The 18,056-nt window shown below is 49.4% G+C and overlaps 1 protein-coding gene and 1 long non-coding RNA gene across 2 annotated transcripts in view; both read left to right on the top strand.

The window, feature by feature from the left end:
• The window catches only part of LOC310708966, a 190,386-nt gene that overhangs the window by 3,969 nt on the left and 168,361 nt on the right, over window positions 1-18,056 (top strand). The gene's annotated exons all lie outside the window — the stretch shown is intronic.
• The window catches only part of HELZ2 (helicase with zinc finger 2), a 51,428-nt gene that overhangs the window by 13,973 nt on the left and 19,399 nt on the right, over window positions 1-18,056 (top strand). The window contains exons 2-9 of the mRNA XM_083507294.1: window positions 1,612-2,730; window positions 3,742-3,925; window positions 4,764-4,871; window positions 6,178-6,686; window positions 7,569-8,201; window positions 9,384-10,170; window positions 13,707-13,782; window positions 14,437-17,953. Coding sequence (XP_083363420.1) covers window positions 1,730-2,730; window positions 3,742-3,925; window positions 4,764-4,871; window positions 6,178-6,686; window positions 7,569-8,201; window positions 9,384-10,170; window positions 13,707-13,782; window positions 14,437-17,953 — 6,815 coding nt within the window. The 5' untranslated portion in view covers window positions 1,612-1,729. The remainder of the gene's footprint in view (window positions 1-1,611; window positions 2,731-3,741; window positions 3,926-4,763; window positions 4,872-6,177; window positions 6,687-7,568; window positions 8,202-9,383; window positions 10,171-13,706; window positions 13,783-14,436; window positions 17,954-18,056) is intronic.

Here is an 18,056-nt window from a genome sequence, read left to right as displayed (position 1 = left end):
CAGAACGGGTTACTTCCGGGTTTCAGCGGTTGCGCATGAGAGGAAGTGCTAAATTGCGCTTTGCGCATGCGCAGAAGCACCAAATCGCTGCGTGCACAGACGTGGGTTGCGAACGCTGTGGGTTGCAAACGTGCATCCTGCACGGATCACATTCGCAACCTGAGCGTCCACTGTATTTCAAAGAACTGCTACCCTGCTTTGCTATCTAGGGAAATTAAAGTTGCTTGCAAAACAGAAGGGGAAAAAAAGGGTTTAAGGGCCTGACTTCTGGATTAGGGCAAAGAGAGCCCATCTTGTCTGGCCTTCTGTTCACCTCCTCTGAAGGGTAGGACTCGAACCGATGGCTTCAAGTAACAACAAAAGAGATTTTGACTAAACATCAGGTAGAACTTTCTGACAGTAAGAGCTGTTTGATAGTGGAATGGACTTCCTTGAGAGGTGGTGGACTCTCCTTGGAAGCTTTTAAGCAGAGGGTGGATGGCCATCTGTCATGGAAGCTTTTGTTGAGATTCCTGCATTGCAGGGGGTAGGACTGGATAATAATAATAATTTATTATTATTATTTATTTATTTATACCCTGCCCTTCCCGGTTCAAAAACCGGACTCGGGGTGGCTAACAAAAAATTAAACACTTAATTGTAAAAGCAGCATAAAATACAGTATAAAAACATGAATAACAATAAAATTCAAAGTTCAGAAATCAGTTTAGGGGAAATCCATCTAATAAACATTAGATAATCCCCAGGGCTAGCTGGCTGAATTAGTCCTACTTGGGCCAGTGAGGAGGCCAGGGGAGAATTAGCTGTGGGGTCTCAGAGCGGGTAATCTTCATAAAATTACTGTTGTTAGCCGCTGTGAGCCCGGCTTTGGCTGGGGAGCGCGGGATATAAATAAAATTTATTATTATTATTATTATTATTATTATTATTATTATTATTATTAAAAAAGGAGAGGGGGAGGGAAGAGAAAGTAAATAAAAGATCAGGCTGAATTCAAATTAAAGGCTAGGCAGAATAGCTCTGTCTTACAGGCCCAATGGAAACAGGTTAAATCCTGAAGGGCCCTAATCTGATGGGACAGAGCATTCCACCAGGTCGGAGCCATCACTGAAAAGGCCCTGACCCTGGTGGAGGATAGTCTGACTTCCTTAGGGCCCGGGACATCTAAACTATGGTTATTCATGGACCTTAAGGTCCTCTGTGGGGCATACCAGGAGAGGCAGTCCCTCAGGGTTCCTTCCAACTCTACTGTTCTACTATTCTATGAGCAACAACATACTTATACCCCACCCATCTGACCGTTTATTTCCTTGACATCTGATGGGAGGGCATAACTCAGGGCAGGTGCCACCACTGAGAAGGCCCTGTGCCTGGTTCCCTGTAGCTTCACTTCCCCAGTGCGGGAATCACCAGAAGGCCCTGGGAGCTGGACCTCAGTGTCTGGGCTGAATGATGGGGGTGGAGATGCTCTATCCCCGAGGCTGTTTAGGCCTTCTTAAAACTGTGGACTTTTAAAAACAGTTCTGAATAAAACGCTGTTTGCTTATGAAAAAGAAGGGCTGACTTGTTGCAAGGCAGATTCCTTAATCTCCTCTTGTTGTTAATTCTTAGGAGTTTTGAGAGCTGCGACAGAAGCTACCCTTCGTTGGGCATCCGTAGCTGCCTTGGATCGACATCTCACAGAACCGATTGTTCTCTGCTGTGTGAGCTCATAGGACCTTTTCAAAAGATGCCCCTGTTGAACGGGGCGGTTGCGACACCGCTGGACGGTCTCCAGCAGCAACTCACCTTGCACCTGGCCTGCTCAAAATGTGCCCAGCAGGAGAACGAGAGCACCTACAGATTGAAGGAGGTGGCGCACCGCTGCATGATGGAGATTCTCCTGGGCCGGCGCAGAGGCAAACGGGGGAAGCTGTGGCGAAAAGTAGACAGGCGTCCCAGCTTCCCAAACCCCACGCACTACGACGTCTGCAGGTATTACATCGCCGGCTTGGGTTGCACGAAGCACCGCAACCGCTGCACCTTCGCTTGGAGCTGGGAGGAGGTGTTAGTGTGGACGTTCGAGCGTGCCAACAACATGGAAAGGCGGGCCCTGAAGAGGCTGGTGCAGCAGGCACAGGTCGGCAGCTCCGCCAACGGCCTTTCCAGACCTCCGGCTCTCAGCATCTCGGAGGAAATCCGGAGTGAGTTTGGGGGCCGTTTCCAGGAGATCTGCCGGGTCTGCTTTTACCAGACCCCACAGAGGATCTCTGTTAAGGACTCGGCGCCAGCTTGCCAGGGGCACTGGGGATCCCTTTTGGTCCACGTGATCTCTGACGGCAAGAAGAAGGAGCAGTACACGGAAGTCCGGCCCTGCCCAGGAGGCTTGAAGAAGTTCAGCTACTGCAGATACGTCTCCGCCGGCAAACCTTGCCGCCACACTGTTCACCGGTGCAACTACTCCCACAGCGACGTGGAGCAGGCCGTCTGGGAGGCGGAGGCGAACCGAGGCTTGGTGCGCAGAGATCTCCTCCATCTGACGGGGGTGGACAGCAAGCCGGGCGAGGAGGTCTTGCAACCCAGCGTGCAGTTCTACTGCAGGGTCTGCCTGGTGACCTGCAACTCCCAGGAGTCCTTTGAGAACCACTGCTCCTCTGTGGAGCACACCCAGCTGATTGCCACGGACCCCGTGACTGAGTGGGCTCACCGCGCCCCTCCCTACGGCCTGACGGCTTTCGCCCTTTGCAAAAGGTAAGCGCTGCAGTTATTCTTTCCTGGGCCCCGGTCTCTCTGGCGGCCAGGAGTGCATTTGCGCGGTTAAAAGTTAACTCCCAATTAGATTACTGCAATAAGGCATGTTTGGTGGAGATGGAGGACAGGGCCTTCTCGGTGGCTGCTCCCAAACTTTGGAACTCCTCCCACCCTGAGAAACCAGACCTTCCGATGGCAGGTGATTACTTTCTTGTTCTAAGTGGCTTGGGGGGGTGTCTGACTGCTTTTAATAAAATGACTGGCGTTATTGCACTTATATGTATGACATGCGTAGAACCATAGAATTGTTGAGTTGGAAAGGACCCCAAGGGTCCTTATATAGTCCAAGCCCCTGTAATGCAGGAATCTCAGCATGCATATGTATTTAATTGTTTATTAATGATGGGTTTTTTGTTTTTAGCGGTAATTATTTTAACTGTAAACCACCTTGATGCTCTGTCAGGGAAAAAGCCAGAGTGTTAATAATAATAATAATAATAATAATAATAATGCTAATAATAATTTATTTATACTACGCCCAGCCACTCTGGGCATCTCCCAACAGAACACTAAAAACAGAATAAAACTTCAAACTTTAAAAACTTCCCTAAGCAGGGCTGCCTTCAGATGTCTTCTAAAGGTCAGATAGTTGTTTATTTCCTTGACATCTGATGGGAGGGAGTTCCACAGGGAGGGTGCCACCACTGAGAAGGCCCTCTGCCTGGTTCCCTGTAACTTCACTTCTCGCAGGGAGGGAACTACCAGAAGGCCCTCAGAGCTGGACCTCAGCGTCCGGACTGAATGATGGATTTAACTCAAGATTACCCAGAACAGTTTGCAGATTAGTTCCCATTCCACCTTTGCATCACTCAAAAGGTGACCCAGCCACCTATGATTTTTCGGTGCCCCTGGGTGTGGCTATACAAATTGAAGGGCATGGCTGTGCCAAAAGCACCTGTCTTGATTCTTTTATCCCATATGAGTCAGCTCTGGGTTGGGGTCTTCCTGCAGAGTTGATGTCTGTGAATATGGGGAGGACTGCACGTACGCCCATTCTGCCCAGGAGCTGGAAGAATGGATTCAGCGGACAAAGGTCTCTGAGAAGAACAAGCGGACCGCCAAGCAGTATGGCCTCCTTTCGTATCAGGACCGGCTTCTTGCTGAATACCAGGAAAGCCACAACGAAGTCTTAATCGTAAGTTTCACCATTTCTGCATATTCCATAAGTTTTGGTATCCATTCCTCCTTTGCTGGGACTTCTGCTTTTCCATTTTTGAGCAAGTAACATTCTTGCCGCTGGAGTCCAATTTAGGTAGTTCTGTCCCTTTAATTCCCAAAAGAAAAGCTTCTGGGTTTGTTTGTTTTTTGCAAAGGTTATTTTAAACATCCTTTTAATTCATTTCCCAGTAAGCTTTAACCTTACTACAAGACCACCACATATGATAAAAAAGAACTTTCTTTCTCTTTACATTTCCAACACTTATTTGATTTAGATTTATACATTTTTTGCCCGTTTACTCGGTGTTTGATACCAACGATATATTATTTTCATATCATTTTCTCTTAGACGATAACATGCTGTAAATTTTATATCCGTAATCCACAATCGCTCCCAGGCCTCCATGTCTATATTATGACCAATATCTTTTGCCCAATGTATCACTGAGGATTTTACTTGCTAATCCTTTGTCTCCCATTCCAGTAATATTTTATACATTTTAGACAGCACTTTTACATTACATTCCAACAGTTCTGTCTCCAGTTGAGATATTGGTTCCCCAAACCCTCATATCCTATCTTTCTTAAATACCTCATTCAAATGGCGATATTGTAACCATGTTGTTTATTTCCCTGATAATTCCTTAAATTCTTTTAATTCATACTCACCTCCCTCTTGTTTTGACAAATTTCTATAAGTAGTCCTAGAGGGATCTTTTTTCTGAACGGTGACGAAAAGGGGGAAGGCTCCCATCTCATCTGGCCAGGCCATTGGCTACTGGCCGCTTGGCTCATCTGGTTGCCTCTCTCACCAGATTTCCGAGGATGTTGACGGCGTTAAGGTCACCTGTCCGCAACCTCTGCGCGTGCAGTCGGAGGACAAGAAGATGCGCTATCGATGGGTTTTCACTGTTCATTCCAAGGTAAGCTTGAGAAGGCAAAATAATCCTAGAGATGCTGAAGGAGGGAGTCCCGTATCCTTACTTTAGGAAGATAGGGCTGGATTAAACCACCCCATTCTGCAGGTGGGAGTCAGTGCCAGAGTAGTAATAATAATAATAATAATAATAATAATAATAATAATTTTTTATTTATACTGCGCCCTTCTTGGTTCAAATACCAGGCGCAGGGAGGCTAACAACAAATTTAAAACACTTAATTGTAAAAGCAGCATGAAATACAATGTAAAAACATGAATAACAATAAAATTCAAAATTCAGAAATCAATTTAGGGGAAATAAGCATTAGATAATCCCAAGGGGCTAGCTGACTGAATTGGTCCTACTTGGGCCAGCGAGGAGGCCAGGGGAGAATTAGCTGTGGGGTTTCAGAGAGAGTGATCTTCATAAAAAGGGGAGGGGAAGGGAAGAGAAAGGAAATAAAAGATCAGGCTGAATTCAAATTAAAGGCCAGGCAGAATAGCTCTGTCTTACAGGCATACAGTGGTGCATGTTCTGGTTATCTCCCGCTTGGACTACTGCAATGCGCTCTACGTGGGGCTACCTTTGAAGGTGACCCAGAAACTAGAACTAATCCAGAATGTGGCAGCTAGACTGGTGACTGGGAGTGGCCACCGAGACCACACAACACCGGTCTTGAAAGACCTACTCTGGCTCCCAGTACGTTTCCAAGCACAATTCAAAGTGTTGGTGCTGACCTTTAAAGCCCTAAATGGCCTGGGTCCAGTATACCTGAAGGAGCGTCTCCACCCCCATCGTTCTGCCCGGACACTGAGGTCCAGCTCCGAGGGCCTTTTGGTGGTTCCCTCACTGCAAGAAGCCAAGTTACAGGGAACCAGGCAGAGGGCCTTCTCGGTAGTGGAGCCCGCCCTGTGGAACGCCCTCCCACCAGATGTCAAAGAGAACAGAAGTGTGCATGCACACGAAAGCTCATACCAAGAACCAACTTAGTTGGTCTTTAAGGTGCTACTGGAAGGAATTTTTTTATTTTGACTATGGCAGACCAACACGGCTACCTATCTGTAACTAGACTTTTAGAAGACATCTGAAGGCAGCCCTGTTTAGGGAAGCTTTTAATGTTTGATGTATTACTGTATTTTAATATTTGGTTGGAAGCTGCCCAGAGTGGCTGGGGAAGCCCAGCCAGATGGGCGGGGTATACATAATGAATTATTATTATTATTATTGTTGTTGTTGTTGTTGTTGTTGTTGTTGTTGTTGTTGTTATTATTACGTGACGTGAGATAACATGGCCACCTTCCAATTTCAGAAGCCGCTGGTGCATGTGGCCCTGCTGAAGCGCGTTCCTGGCGCTGCCTTCTACCTGGCAGGGAGCGGGCTCAAGCGAGGTCTCACCTACGCCTCGGGAGAAAGATTCAAGGCCGTACGGGAGGTGGAGGTGTGCCTGGAGTGCCAGACCTTCGGTGTCTATGAGCAGTGGCTGGTGTTCGACTTTGGCGCGCGCCCGGTCCTGCTCCGAAAGCTGCAGGCCCGGGTGGGGCAGAGGGAGGCCCCCTGGCAAGTAGACCCGTCGTCCGCGGGGCAGAGCAGCCGCTTTGTGGACTTCGAGCGGTGGCACAGCGGCAACCGGGTGGTGGTGCCCGGCGTGGAGCGCACCGGGAAGGAGCTGGAGCTGCTGGCCAAGTACAAGGCTCCGTCGCTCTCCCTGGACTTCCAGCGTGGTGCCCAGGGCAAGCCCATCGCCCGCCTGAACTACCGCGAGCAGATGCACAACTTCCTGTTCAGGGAGGAAGAGGCACAGGAAGCGCTGATCGCCAAGTGAGTGAGGCCAAGGTGGCCTGAGGTGTGCGGCTTGCTTTTAGCCTCAGCTTTCCCTTCTGCAATATGGGGATAATAATACAGGGTTGTTGTCTCTAGGAGATAATGTAATACAGGGACGTCCAACTCCCAAGGGACTGTGATCTACTCGCAGAATAAAAAAGTGGGAGTGATCTACCCATTTTTTTTGCGGGGGGGGGGTTAGATAAACAATAGGTCATAGTGCCAGCGGAGACTCCGCCTTCCGCTCTTCAAATTGTACACAGATAAAGGAAAGAGGGAGGGGGACCAAATTCTCCTTTTTAGGTAAAAGTAAAGGGACCCCTGACCGTTAGGACCAGTTGTGGCTGACTCTAGGGTTGCGGCGCTCATCTCGCTTTATTGGCCAAGGGACCCGGCGTACAACTTCCGGGTCATGTGGCCAGCATGACTAAGCCGCTTCTGGCAAACCAGAGCAGCGCACGGAAACACCGTTTACCTTCCCACCAGAGTGGTACCTATTTATCTACTTACACTTTGACGTGCTTTCAAACTGCTAGGTTGGCAGGCGCAGGGACTGAGCAATGGGAGCTCACCCCGTCGCGGGGATTCGAACCGCCAACCTTCTGATTGTCAAGCCCTAGGCTCTGTGGTTTAATCCACAGCGCCATCCATGTCCCTTTTTACCCGCGGACAAAAATGAGCCTGTGATCGACTTCTGACAACCTGGGGCCGACCTGTCGATCGCAGTCTACCTGTTTATTATTATTACTGTTTAGCATACATTTAGCTTTGATCATTCAAGATTTTAAATTCATGCCTCTTTGTCCATCTTGCCTCCTCCCCTTCTTCCCAAACTCTTTCCCTACTCTTTGACCCCCCCCCTCTTGTTCTGATATACAGGCTCAACTTCCAAGTGACCATCTCCATTCAGCAGATGATGGAGACCCTTTCCATGGGGATACAGTATGCACTCCCAGGAGAGCTCTTTGCCCACCTCCCCACCCCTTACTCCCTGACCCCGGACTCCGATGAAGGCTACCTCCTCTACCGCTTGGTCAAGACTGCCTTCCTGGCCCCGGACCCTCCGGCCAACAACCGCGTCTTTGAGGTCTCCGTTGAGATGAAGTCCGAGAAGAGCATCTGGCTTCTCCTGCCCAAGCGCTGCTGCGTCGAGCTGGGTCTCCGTGCGGACATGTCCCTCAAGGTGGAGGTCCAGTTCCAGATTGACCAGCTCCAGTTCCGGCAGTGGCACTGGGCTGTGGACCAGTTGAAGGACGAGAAGCTTGTCTTTCCTGACGTCGCGGCCTGCTCCATCCCACGACCCCTCGGTCAGGTTCTCCTGCAGAGGGCCAACAAGAAGCAGATCCAAGCCATCTCCTTCATCACCGGGCAGGCGGCTGGGGTCCGGCAAGTGCCGCCTCTCTTGATCTACGGGCCCTTTGGGACCGGGAAGACCTACACCTTGGCCATGGCCACCTTGGAGATCATCAAACAGCCAAAGACCCGCGTCCTGATTTGCACCCACACCAACAGGTGAGTTGGGTCCTTGGAGAGGAGATGGCTTTGCTTCTGAGTACCAGGGGGTGGAAACCACAGGAGAATTCAGAGAATCAGATCCCTTTACCTTTTTAATGTGCTTTAAAGGCGCATTGGAAGCTCTTTAAACCATAGCATCATAGAATTGTAGAGTTGGAAGGGACCCTGAGGGTCATCTAGTCCAACCCCCTGCAATGCAGGAATCTCAACTAGATGATCCATGGCCGAGGGCCATCCAAGCGCTGATTAAAAACCTCCAAGGAAGGAGAGTCACTGCTTCAGGCCCTAAGGGCCTCTGGAGCAGGAGAAAACAAGCTTTCTCCATCTTCCATGTGACAACGTTTCAGAAGCATTTTTTAGTTTCTTTAACTGCTTGATATTATCATAGCATGGCAGAGGTGGAAGGGATCCCAAGTGTCATCTAGTCAAACCCCCAGCAATGCAAGGATCCTGTCCACAGCCAGCCCTGGCTGGGCTCCAAACGCCAGCCTTCTGGTTACCATTGCCGTTCTGCGTGTTGTGGAGAAAGGGGAGACAGAAATGTGTTGCTCACACTCTCATAACACTGATATGAGATCCACACCATGCAGCCCTTTCAATAGGCAAAGTCTAAAGGGCTGTCTAAAGGGACGCGGGTGGTGCTGTGGGTTAAACCACAGAGCCTAGGACTTGCTGATCAGAAGGTTGGCGGTTCGAATCCCTGCGACGGGGTGAGGTCCCATTATTCGGTCCCTGCTCCTGCTAACCTAGCAGTTCAAAAGCACAAAGTGCAAGTAGATAAATAGGTACCGCTCCGGCAGGAGGGTAAACGGCGTTTCCGTGCGCTGCTCTGGTTCACCAGAAGCGGCTTAGTCATGCTGGCCACATGACCCGGAAGCTGTACGCCGGCTCCCTTGGCCAGTAAAGTGAGATGAGCGCCGCAACCCCAGAGTCAGCTACGACTGGACCTAATGGTCAGGGGTACCTTTACCTAAAGGGCTGTCACATGGAGAGTGTCTACCTTGGAAGCAAAAGGTTCAATCCCTGCTGGGATCTCCGTGAGGAGTTACTCCTGCTCAAAATCCTGCAGTGCTGCTGCCAGTCCATGTAGACAGCATGGAGCTGCATGGACCAACGGTCTGATTTGTTACAAGCTCTGTGTTTTTAAATGGTTGCAGTAAACCCATCTTATTTTCCCAGTGCCGCCGATATATACATCCGCGAGTATTTCCACGATTACGTGACATCCGGGCACCCCGAGGCCGTCCCGTTAAGGGTCATGTACATCAAACGTAAGATCAATGCGAGAGACCACACCGTGAACCTCTACTGCTGCTTCTCCCAGAACCGAGACTCCTTCCGCCTCCCCACAGAGGAAGAACTGGGTCGGCACAGGATCATCATCACCACTGCCATGCAGTCCCGGGAGCTTGGGCTGACCCCTGGCTATTTCAGCCACATCCTGATCGACGAAGCTGCCCAGATGCTGGAGTGCGAGGCCCTAGTTCCCCTCTCCCTGGCCACCTTCGAGACCCGCATCATCCTCGCGGGGGACCACATGCAGACGACCCCCAAACTCTTCTGCCTGCAGGCCGGGGAGCAGTCGGCCGACCACACGCTCCTGAACCGCCTCTTCCAGTACTACCAGAAGGAGAAGCATGAGGTGGCCTTGAAGAGCAGGATCATCTTCAACGAAAACTACCGCTCCGCGGCGAGCATCATCGACTTCGTCTCCAGGCACTTCTACGTTGGGAAAGGGGACGCCATCCGCGCCATGGGGAACATCCCTCCGCACCCCGAGTTCCACCCGCTCATGTTCTGCCATGTCGCCGGTTCCGCCGAGTGGGATGCCTCCATCAGCTCCTGGCGCAACGCCTCCGAGATCGGGCAGGTGGTGGAGAAGGTGGAGGAGATGGCCCAGAGGTGGCCGGATCAATGGGGAGAGCGGGACTTCAGGAGGATATGTGTGGTCTCTTATGGGATGCAGGTGCGTCATGAGGGTTACTGCGTGGTTGGGACTGTGCGTAATCAGTCATACTAACAGGCTAAAAAACAGTTTCTATCCGTGGGCTGTTAGGCTGCTGAATGGAAAATAATATAGTGCAACTGACTTGGGGTTGGTGTGTTGTGCGGCAAGCACACAGAGTGCAAAAGGATCGAGTGTGTGTGTGTAGGGGGGAGGCTTGGTTAATTTCATTGTACACAGGTTGTACATTGACAATAAAGGTATTACACTGGTACCTCTGGTTGCGAATGGGATCCGTTCCGGAGGCCCGTTCGCAATCTGAAAGAGATGCAACCCCCGTCTGCGCGGGTCACGACTTGCCGCTTCTGCGCATGTGCGTGACATCCTTTTTCGCATCTGCACATGCGCGAGCGGCAAAACCCGGAGGTAATCCTTTCCAGTACTTCTGGGTTGCCACGGGATGCAACCTGAAAACGCTCAACCTGAAGCAAATGTAACATGAGGTATGACTGTATTATTATTATTATTGTTGTTGTTGTTGTTGTTGTTATTATTTATTATGTGCTCAGTGACAGGAGGAGCGAAATTTCTTCTTATTATAATTTTTAAATTCAGTTTTACATATAACATTTACACCAGACATACCCAACTTTCAGCCCTCCAGAAGTTTTCGCCTACAACTCCCATGATCCCTAGCTAACAGGACCAGTGGTCAGGGATGATGGGAACTTTATTGCCTGGTCACCAAAACATTTTAAAAAAACCAAAAAATGCTTGCTTTATAAGCCAGGAGGTTTGTATGCAGCAAGACCAAAGCTAAAGCTCTCCAAAGCTAAATCTTGCAAGCATGCAAAATAACCACATGCAAAATAAATTGGGAAAATATTGCAGGTGAGAGCAAAGTTCCATCCTACCCAACAGTAGCCAGCAAGATGAGGATAACTATCCCAAACATTGATATGGAGACTGCTAATTAGAAGTGCTCCTGTTAAGACCTTTTTATTTGCCCAAGCCTATTCTCTTTTTTAAAAAATAATATTTATTGAGAGTTTAAGATTACAGAAAAAAATGAGAAAAAAGAGAAAAAAGAAATTAAACAATACAAGTCAATACATATAAAAAAGGAATAAAAGAACAAAACACACAATACATCAAAACCAAAAACAAAAGCATTTTTTTTTAAAAAACAAATCCAATATTTCAATATCTTTATATTTCATTAACTTGTTTCATCGACGTCCTCACACCTCCCCCTTTTGTATTCTAGTTACTAATTATTTCAGCAAATCCTTTCCATCTTTCACTATTTTCTGTCATTTAATTGTCTTAATTTATTTAACCTTATCTTACCATAAAGAACCCTAAAACTTAAAACTTATTTGTACATAACTCCTTATAACATTTCTACTAAAGCCATATAATTTCATTCCAACATTCTTCTAACACTCATTAATTTTACAATATTTCTCTAAATAATTTTTTAAAATTTCTTCCAATCTTCATCCACCGTCTCTTCTCCCTGGTCTCAGGTTCTGTCAGTCCTTTCTATCCATTCCATCTAGTCCATCAACCTGGTAATCTTCTATCCGAGGCTCTTAACTCTTTTCCATGTCCCTTCTGCAGATCTTCTTCATATTTATACCTGCACTTTACTTTGTCTCTTGTTCTTAATTTCCTTCCTTTGTCACTGAGGAGTAGATCTCGGGGAGACTCCAACCTAACAATGTCTTTATCCCTTCTCGACAGATCAGCCCATTCTCCATAAACAGAACTAAATTCCAAAGGATATTTCAGAACATGTTTCAAAATCCCTCCAAAGTTAAAGGCCACCACCACTCCAATCTCCCCCTGACCCAAAACCAGATCCCAAAAGCCAGAACATCCCTGCATAAGGGGATCTTTCCAACTTTCCTTCTCCAATCCAAGCGGGACTCCATCTCTCCAAATCTGGCTTTCTCCAGATTTGGTCTTCAAAAACAACAGCTTATGTTCATACAAGGCTGAGGCTCTCTCCACTTGTATTACTTGAGGTTCAACAACAACCTCCTCCTTTGTCTTTTCCACAGCTTGCCATGTCAAAGCAGATTCCTGGGTCGGTTCCTGAGTAGTTTCTGTATAAGTATTCACTTTTTGTCCCAAATCAATCCTTTTTTGTCCAAAATTGTCAATGCTAGTATTCATCGCATCCATCTCCTCATGAAGCTGTTCCAATAAGGAACTTGTTTTACAAAAAGCAATCACTAAGGCTTCTTCTGTCCACATTCTTGTCCAAGGTCAATGTCTAGTTCTCACAGTCTTTAATCTCTGCAGCTGGAGAATTCCCCAACTCCACTCCTGCAACAGTTTCAAAAACTGCCTCTAGGGGAAACAATTTCTATTTGTATCCGTCCTTTTAAAAGCAGGTCCAGCAACAAAGTTAACAAAGTTAATTTCGATTTTCAGATATTTTGCTCCTTTTAAGTGCAAAAGGAAACATTGGAATCAATATGTTTCTCTTATTTAACTATCTGTCAACATACGTTTTATTCACAGTCAATGAAGTTTCCCAAAACATCGGTCTTCCTGGCACCTCCTACCCAGGTTCGAAACGGTGGTAATTTATCTTTCTTCACTCTCTCTCCTGCAGGCTTAAATAATCTAAACTTTCCCCCTCTTCTCCTGCTTCCAAGGGTGGTTTAGTAATTTTAACCGATGGAGATTTAATCCTTTACAGAAGACTTTCCAGACTTTAGCTTGCAATGTCTTTGCTTCAATCTATTTACAAAAGCGGAAGGCGGACTTCCTGTTTGGAACCTTCCCGCTTCGGTGCCAAATTAAAGATGTTTAGTAATCCAATTTTCCATTCTACTCACGGGTAGTTGTTTAAAGTCCAATTGTCCACAGGAAAAAGTCAGCGCTCTCCGGCAACAGCAATGCGGCTTCACTTCGTGAAGAAAGCAGTCGATTCGAAGCACCGCGCCGCTCACCCCATGTCGCTCCGGATCCCCGAAACTGGGTTTCCCTGCGAGTAGGGGAGGCACAAAAGGTGCCAGCCGAATCCCACGTCCACAGGCTTCTCCCACGTGTGGTTTTTAATGGGTCTCCGCCTCTCCGTGGCGGTCCAGACCCTAATTTCCACAAAGCGGATTCCTCCCGATCAGAGGAAATCTGCCATTGCCGGAGGCGATAACCCGGAAGTCTCTGCCCAAGCCTATTCTCAACAACATTTTTAATTATTGCCCACTGATTCTCTTTGGGCATTGTCCTGTTATTTTAACTGTGATTATGTTCTGTGTTGCATGTTTATTTTTGCTTCCCTGTGCACTGCTCTGATACTTTACTGTGCGATCAGTTTAGAACTCCTTTGAAGCAATAAATCAGTAGCAAGCATTGCCAACTCCCCACTCTCTTGACATGCTTCCAACAGCTACATGAGAGGCAGAAATGCAGCAGGACCCGTAATGGCAAAAAACGTACATCCCTCATGCAAGGGAGCCTTGCTGCAGAAGGACACAACCAGACTTGTTAAAGCCACCTGCCTGTTGGTGAACTGACCGGCTTCTCTTTATTTTCACCAGGTGAATGTAATAAGACAGGAGCTGAGGAAGAAGCGCCTGGGGGACGTGGTGGTGGAGGGCTACGAGAATCTGCCAGGTTGGTACTTGCCCAGCTGCCAGGTGTGCTTGAAGCCAAAGAAGGGAACCACAGCTTATGAGAAATAAGGACGCTATCCCATAACCCTTTCCAAGCAGCCACTCCCTGCCACAGGCCAGAGCTCAGTGACAGAGCACCCTTTCGCCACTGCCTGTCAATGTAGCTAAATGGACCACTGACCTGACTTGGTCTAAGGCAACTTCCTATGGTCCTAGGTCTTAGCTTGGTTACAGAGCATCCCATTTTGCATGTCCCAGATTAAAACCCTGGTTGGTGCCTTCAAGTAGGGCTGGAGCAGCTTCCATCCCCCGCCAGAAACCCTGGAGAGCCACTGCCAGTTAGAGTAGACATCACTGAGCTATGTGAACCCAGTGGTCTCGATCCAGCTAAGTACTGCTGAAATCAATGGAAATCCTGTGAGTAGGGCTTAGTTGCGATACAAGTCTAGGTTGCATTGGACTTGGTTGGATCGAATTATATGTTTCATACCACCTCTCAGTCCCCACCTTTAGCCTTTCTCTCCATGATCAGATTGTGGCAAATCTGGATCCCGTTTGAGGGACTCTTGACTGTATCTACCTCTGCTTCATGGTCTCCATTTGGAAGCCGCAACCCTTTCCATTTCCTTGCAATTCTGTCTTGTTTTTAAAACAGGGAGGGAGTTCCGCGTTATCATCATCAGCACCGTTCACACCAGGGAGAGCCTCTGCCACGTCAACTGCTCCCACCTGGAATTCTTCAACGATGCTCGGATGCTGAACACCATCATGACGAGGGCCCAGTCCCAGGTCGTTGTCGTGGGGGACGCAGTGGCTTTGTGTTCCTTTGGGCAGTGCAGCAAAGTCTGGAAAGGCTTTCTCAAGGAGTGCATTGACAAGAAGACCGTGACTCCTGAGACCTTGACACTGGAGGAGATAAGGCAGGCGGTGTGCGACCGGGCCAGCTGGAACAGGGGGAGCCCCCAGCTCGAGGAAGACGGCAGCGACACCGAATCCTGGCTGTCGGATGCAGAGAGCTTGAACGTTGACGACCCCATACTGCAGGAGCTCCTGGACGAGAGCAAAGACATGGTGGTGACGGTCTCCGACGAAGGGCTGATGAACGTGAAGTCCCAGGTGGCCACCGTCCAAAGCAGCAGGCAGGAATATGTCAGCTTCCACCTGCAAACCATGAAGGAGTGTCTGCGCATGAACCCGAACATGTACAAGCGATGCGAGCTCATCAAGGAGCAATTTGACCGAGCGTCTGCCTTCACTCTGGACGACGTCCCTCCCTTGAACATCCACATCAAAGGCCGGGTTCACTGTGGGATGGGCTTCACTGGGGACCAGGTCTTGGTGGAGATCCTGCAGCCCGGCCCAGGGAAGGCCACGGGCGAGGGAAGTCTCCGTGGGAAAGTGGTGGGGGTTCTGAAGAAGGCTGACCGGGACCGCATCTTCACCTGCATGATGGACGAGTTCGATCCCCGCGTCATGGTCCCCATTGACCAGACCGTCACCAAAATCTTCGTCCCGGGGCTGAGAGATGAACCCAATGTCATTCCCATCCGCAGGGTGGATCAAGGGGGCAAGATCAAGCTGAAGACCTGCAAGAAGATAACCCAAGAACTGAGGAGGAACTGCCTCTTTGTGGTCCAAGTCCTGAATTGGCGGAACGGCTTTTACTTCCCCTTAGGGATTATTACGGAGGTTCTTCCTCTGGCTAAGACCCTAGAGGAAGGGTTGCGTATCCTTGACACAGAATACTGCCTCAGGAGCAAACACCCACCCTCAGTGAACAAAGAGGTGGCCATAATCTCCTCTAGCAAGCTCTCTCTTACAAAGGGTAACCGGAAAGACCTTCGGGCTTACCTCACCTTCACTGTTGACCCCCCAGGTGCAAGGGATCTGGACGATGCCATCAGTGTCCGAGACCTGGGTGACAAATATGAGATAGGGGTCCACATTGCCGACGTCGCTTCTGTGATCCCCAAAGGCTGCACTCTCGATACGGAAGCGAAGAACCGGGGAGCCACCTATTACGCTCCTGGAAAGGAGCCGGTTTGCATGCTCCCGCCTCAGCTAAGCCAAGACCTCTGTAGTCTCCTGCCACAGAAAGATAGGCCTGTGATCTCTCTCTTCGTCACGGTGGATAAGAAGACGGACCAGATGGCGAATGTCTCCTTTGCTGTGTCCACAATCTGCTCAGACAGGCAGCTGACCTATGAGGAGGCAGAGGGTATCATCAAGAACAGCTACAAGGCAGAGGCGCCATCCCTACGCTTTGATACCCTGGAGGATTGTGTTGCGGTTGCGTACCACTTCTCCCGCGTACATCGGCTGTCCCGGCTTCATGAAGACTGTTATTATGATCAACTGGACGAGGAATGCCCTCTGGGTCAGAGGTGCTCCCACCAGATGGTTGAGGAGTTCATGATCATGTTCAACAGTTCCGTGGGCGAGTTCCTCACCAACAAGGCTTCCACCAGAGATCGAACCCCTCTGCGCTGCCAGGTGGAGCCCAACCCACAACAGATGGCTCAGATGAGGGACAAATACCGCGATATAATTCCTCTGTCCACCCACCTCTCCCATCATCTGGGAGCTGCAGCCACAGGGGTCCACGTGGAGACCAGCGGGAATTTTACCCTCCTGACTTCATTGTGGGACCACCTCAAGTCAGCTGCCGATTCTTGCGATGTCCCCAAGATGCTTGACCTTATTACAACGGACGACATCCATCCCAAGCTGGCCCCGGCGAACATGGAGTTCCGGAAGCTTCTGTCCCGCTCATTTTTCCTTCGCTCCAATTCATCTCCTCAGTCCAAAGTGGGCCACTATTCCTTGCACGTGGACTCTTACACCTGGGCGACTTCCCCCATCCGACGCTACATGGACCTGATCCTCCAGCGTCACATCCTGTCTGTGATTTTAAAGAAGCCAGTGCAGTACTCCTCAGAGGACATTGAGTTCCTCTGCCACGATTTCAACAGGAAAAACAGCATGGCGAATGCCTATGAGAAGAAGGCCCACTCGCTGGAGATGGCGACTCAGCTGAAGCAACAAGCCCAGCAGAAGGTTTCCTTTGTGATGTGCGTGGAAGGGATGGCCAAGAACTTCAGAATCATGTTTCCTCTCAACAAGGAGACCCTTCGAGACCCTCAACTTGTCAACTACAGAGCTCTTCAGCTGGTGGCACAACCGGCCTTCATCGAGGAACGGAGCAGCGTGAGGCTGATGTGGAAGAAGAGGATCTACTCCGTGGTGACCTCAAAGGAGTGCACTCCAAAGTCACCAGTGCTGTGGGACAAGAGTGTCTCCCTCTTCAACGTGCAGGCCTGGCGCAACCTCCTCGCAGCTGTCAGGAACAAAGATTATGAGGAGATGATCTCCCTGGTTGAGAAGGGCCACAGCACGCAGCTGAGGACTATGGGCCGGATGGAGAGAAGCAAGTGCTCACACTACGTAGAACTGTCCTTGGAGCTCAGCGCCGGAGATGTTTTGTGCCTCCAGCTCACCACCGATGTCCAGCGGGGCTTCCTGGTGCCGTCTTTGCAGCTGTGGACTGTGGTCCCAGGCTTCGACATATGTCTGCAGCACTCTGAGAGGCCCATCGACTGCTTCTCCAAATACGCCACTCTGGCCTCCAAGGATGTTTACAAGGATGCCTCCGATTATCGCAAGGTGTGGCTGCCCATCTCCGACATGGAAGCCGCCTCATGCGCCGTGGCAGAAAACGACTCCATCGTCTTGCACGACGTCAAGATCTCCTGGGAGAAGCAGAGGTCAAAGAAAGGACACCTCCTGGGGACGTTCTCCTTGACCAAGGAGTTCATGAAGGAGTGCGCCATTGAAGTGCACCTGAGCCACTGCTACCTCTGCGTCCGCCTCTCGGGCCTGAAAGCTGATGGGGCCCAGGATGATGCAGACGCCCTCAGCCGTGGCCTCCAGCAGCTCAGCTTGACTAAGGGAAGCGCTGAAGCTGGCAAATTCACCATCGACCCTGCTACGTACACCTGGGTGGCCCACGGGCGGACCAGTGAGTTTGATGACAATGAGAAATCTGACCAGCGAGGTGCAACGATGGTGCGTTTCAGCATCCAATTTATGTCCATGGAAAAGATCCCTGTGGAGGTCACCCAGGAGACGTCAAGGTTCACCGTGGAGCTGATTCCAAAGTTGCTGCCTGATATGTAAGTCCATTGCTCCCAACCATTTTGGTTGTTCTACAGTTGAGTTTCAAGAACTTTTATCATTGCGGGTCATATGGATAGGCAACAGTTCACAATGTAATAA

The sequence above is a fragment of the Podarcis liolepis genome, assembly GCF_965112155.1.
Source record: "Podarcis liolepis genome assembly, chromosome: 6".
In the NCBI taxonomy this organism is placed as follows: Eukaryota; Metazoa; Chordata; class Lepidosauria; order Squamata; family Lacertidae; genus Podarcis; species Podarcis liolepis.
The sequence above is the reverse complement of the archived record's forward strand: the minus strand, read 5'-3'. Positions and strand labels throughout refer to the sequence as shown.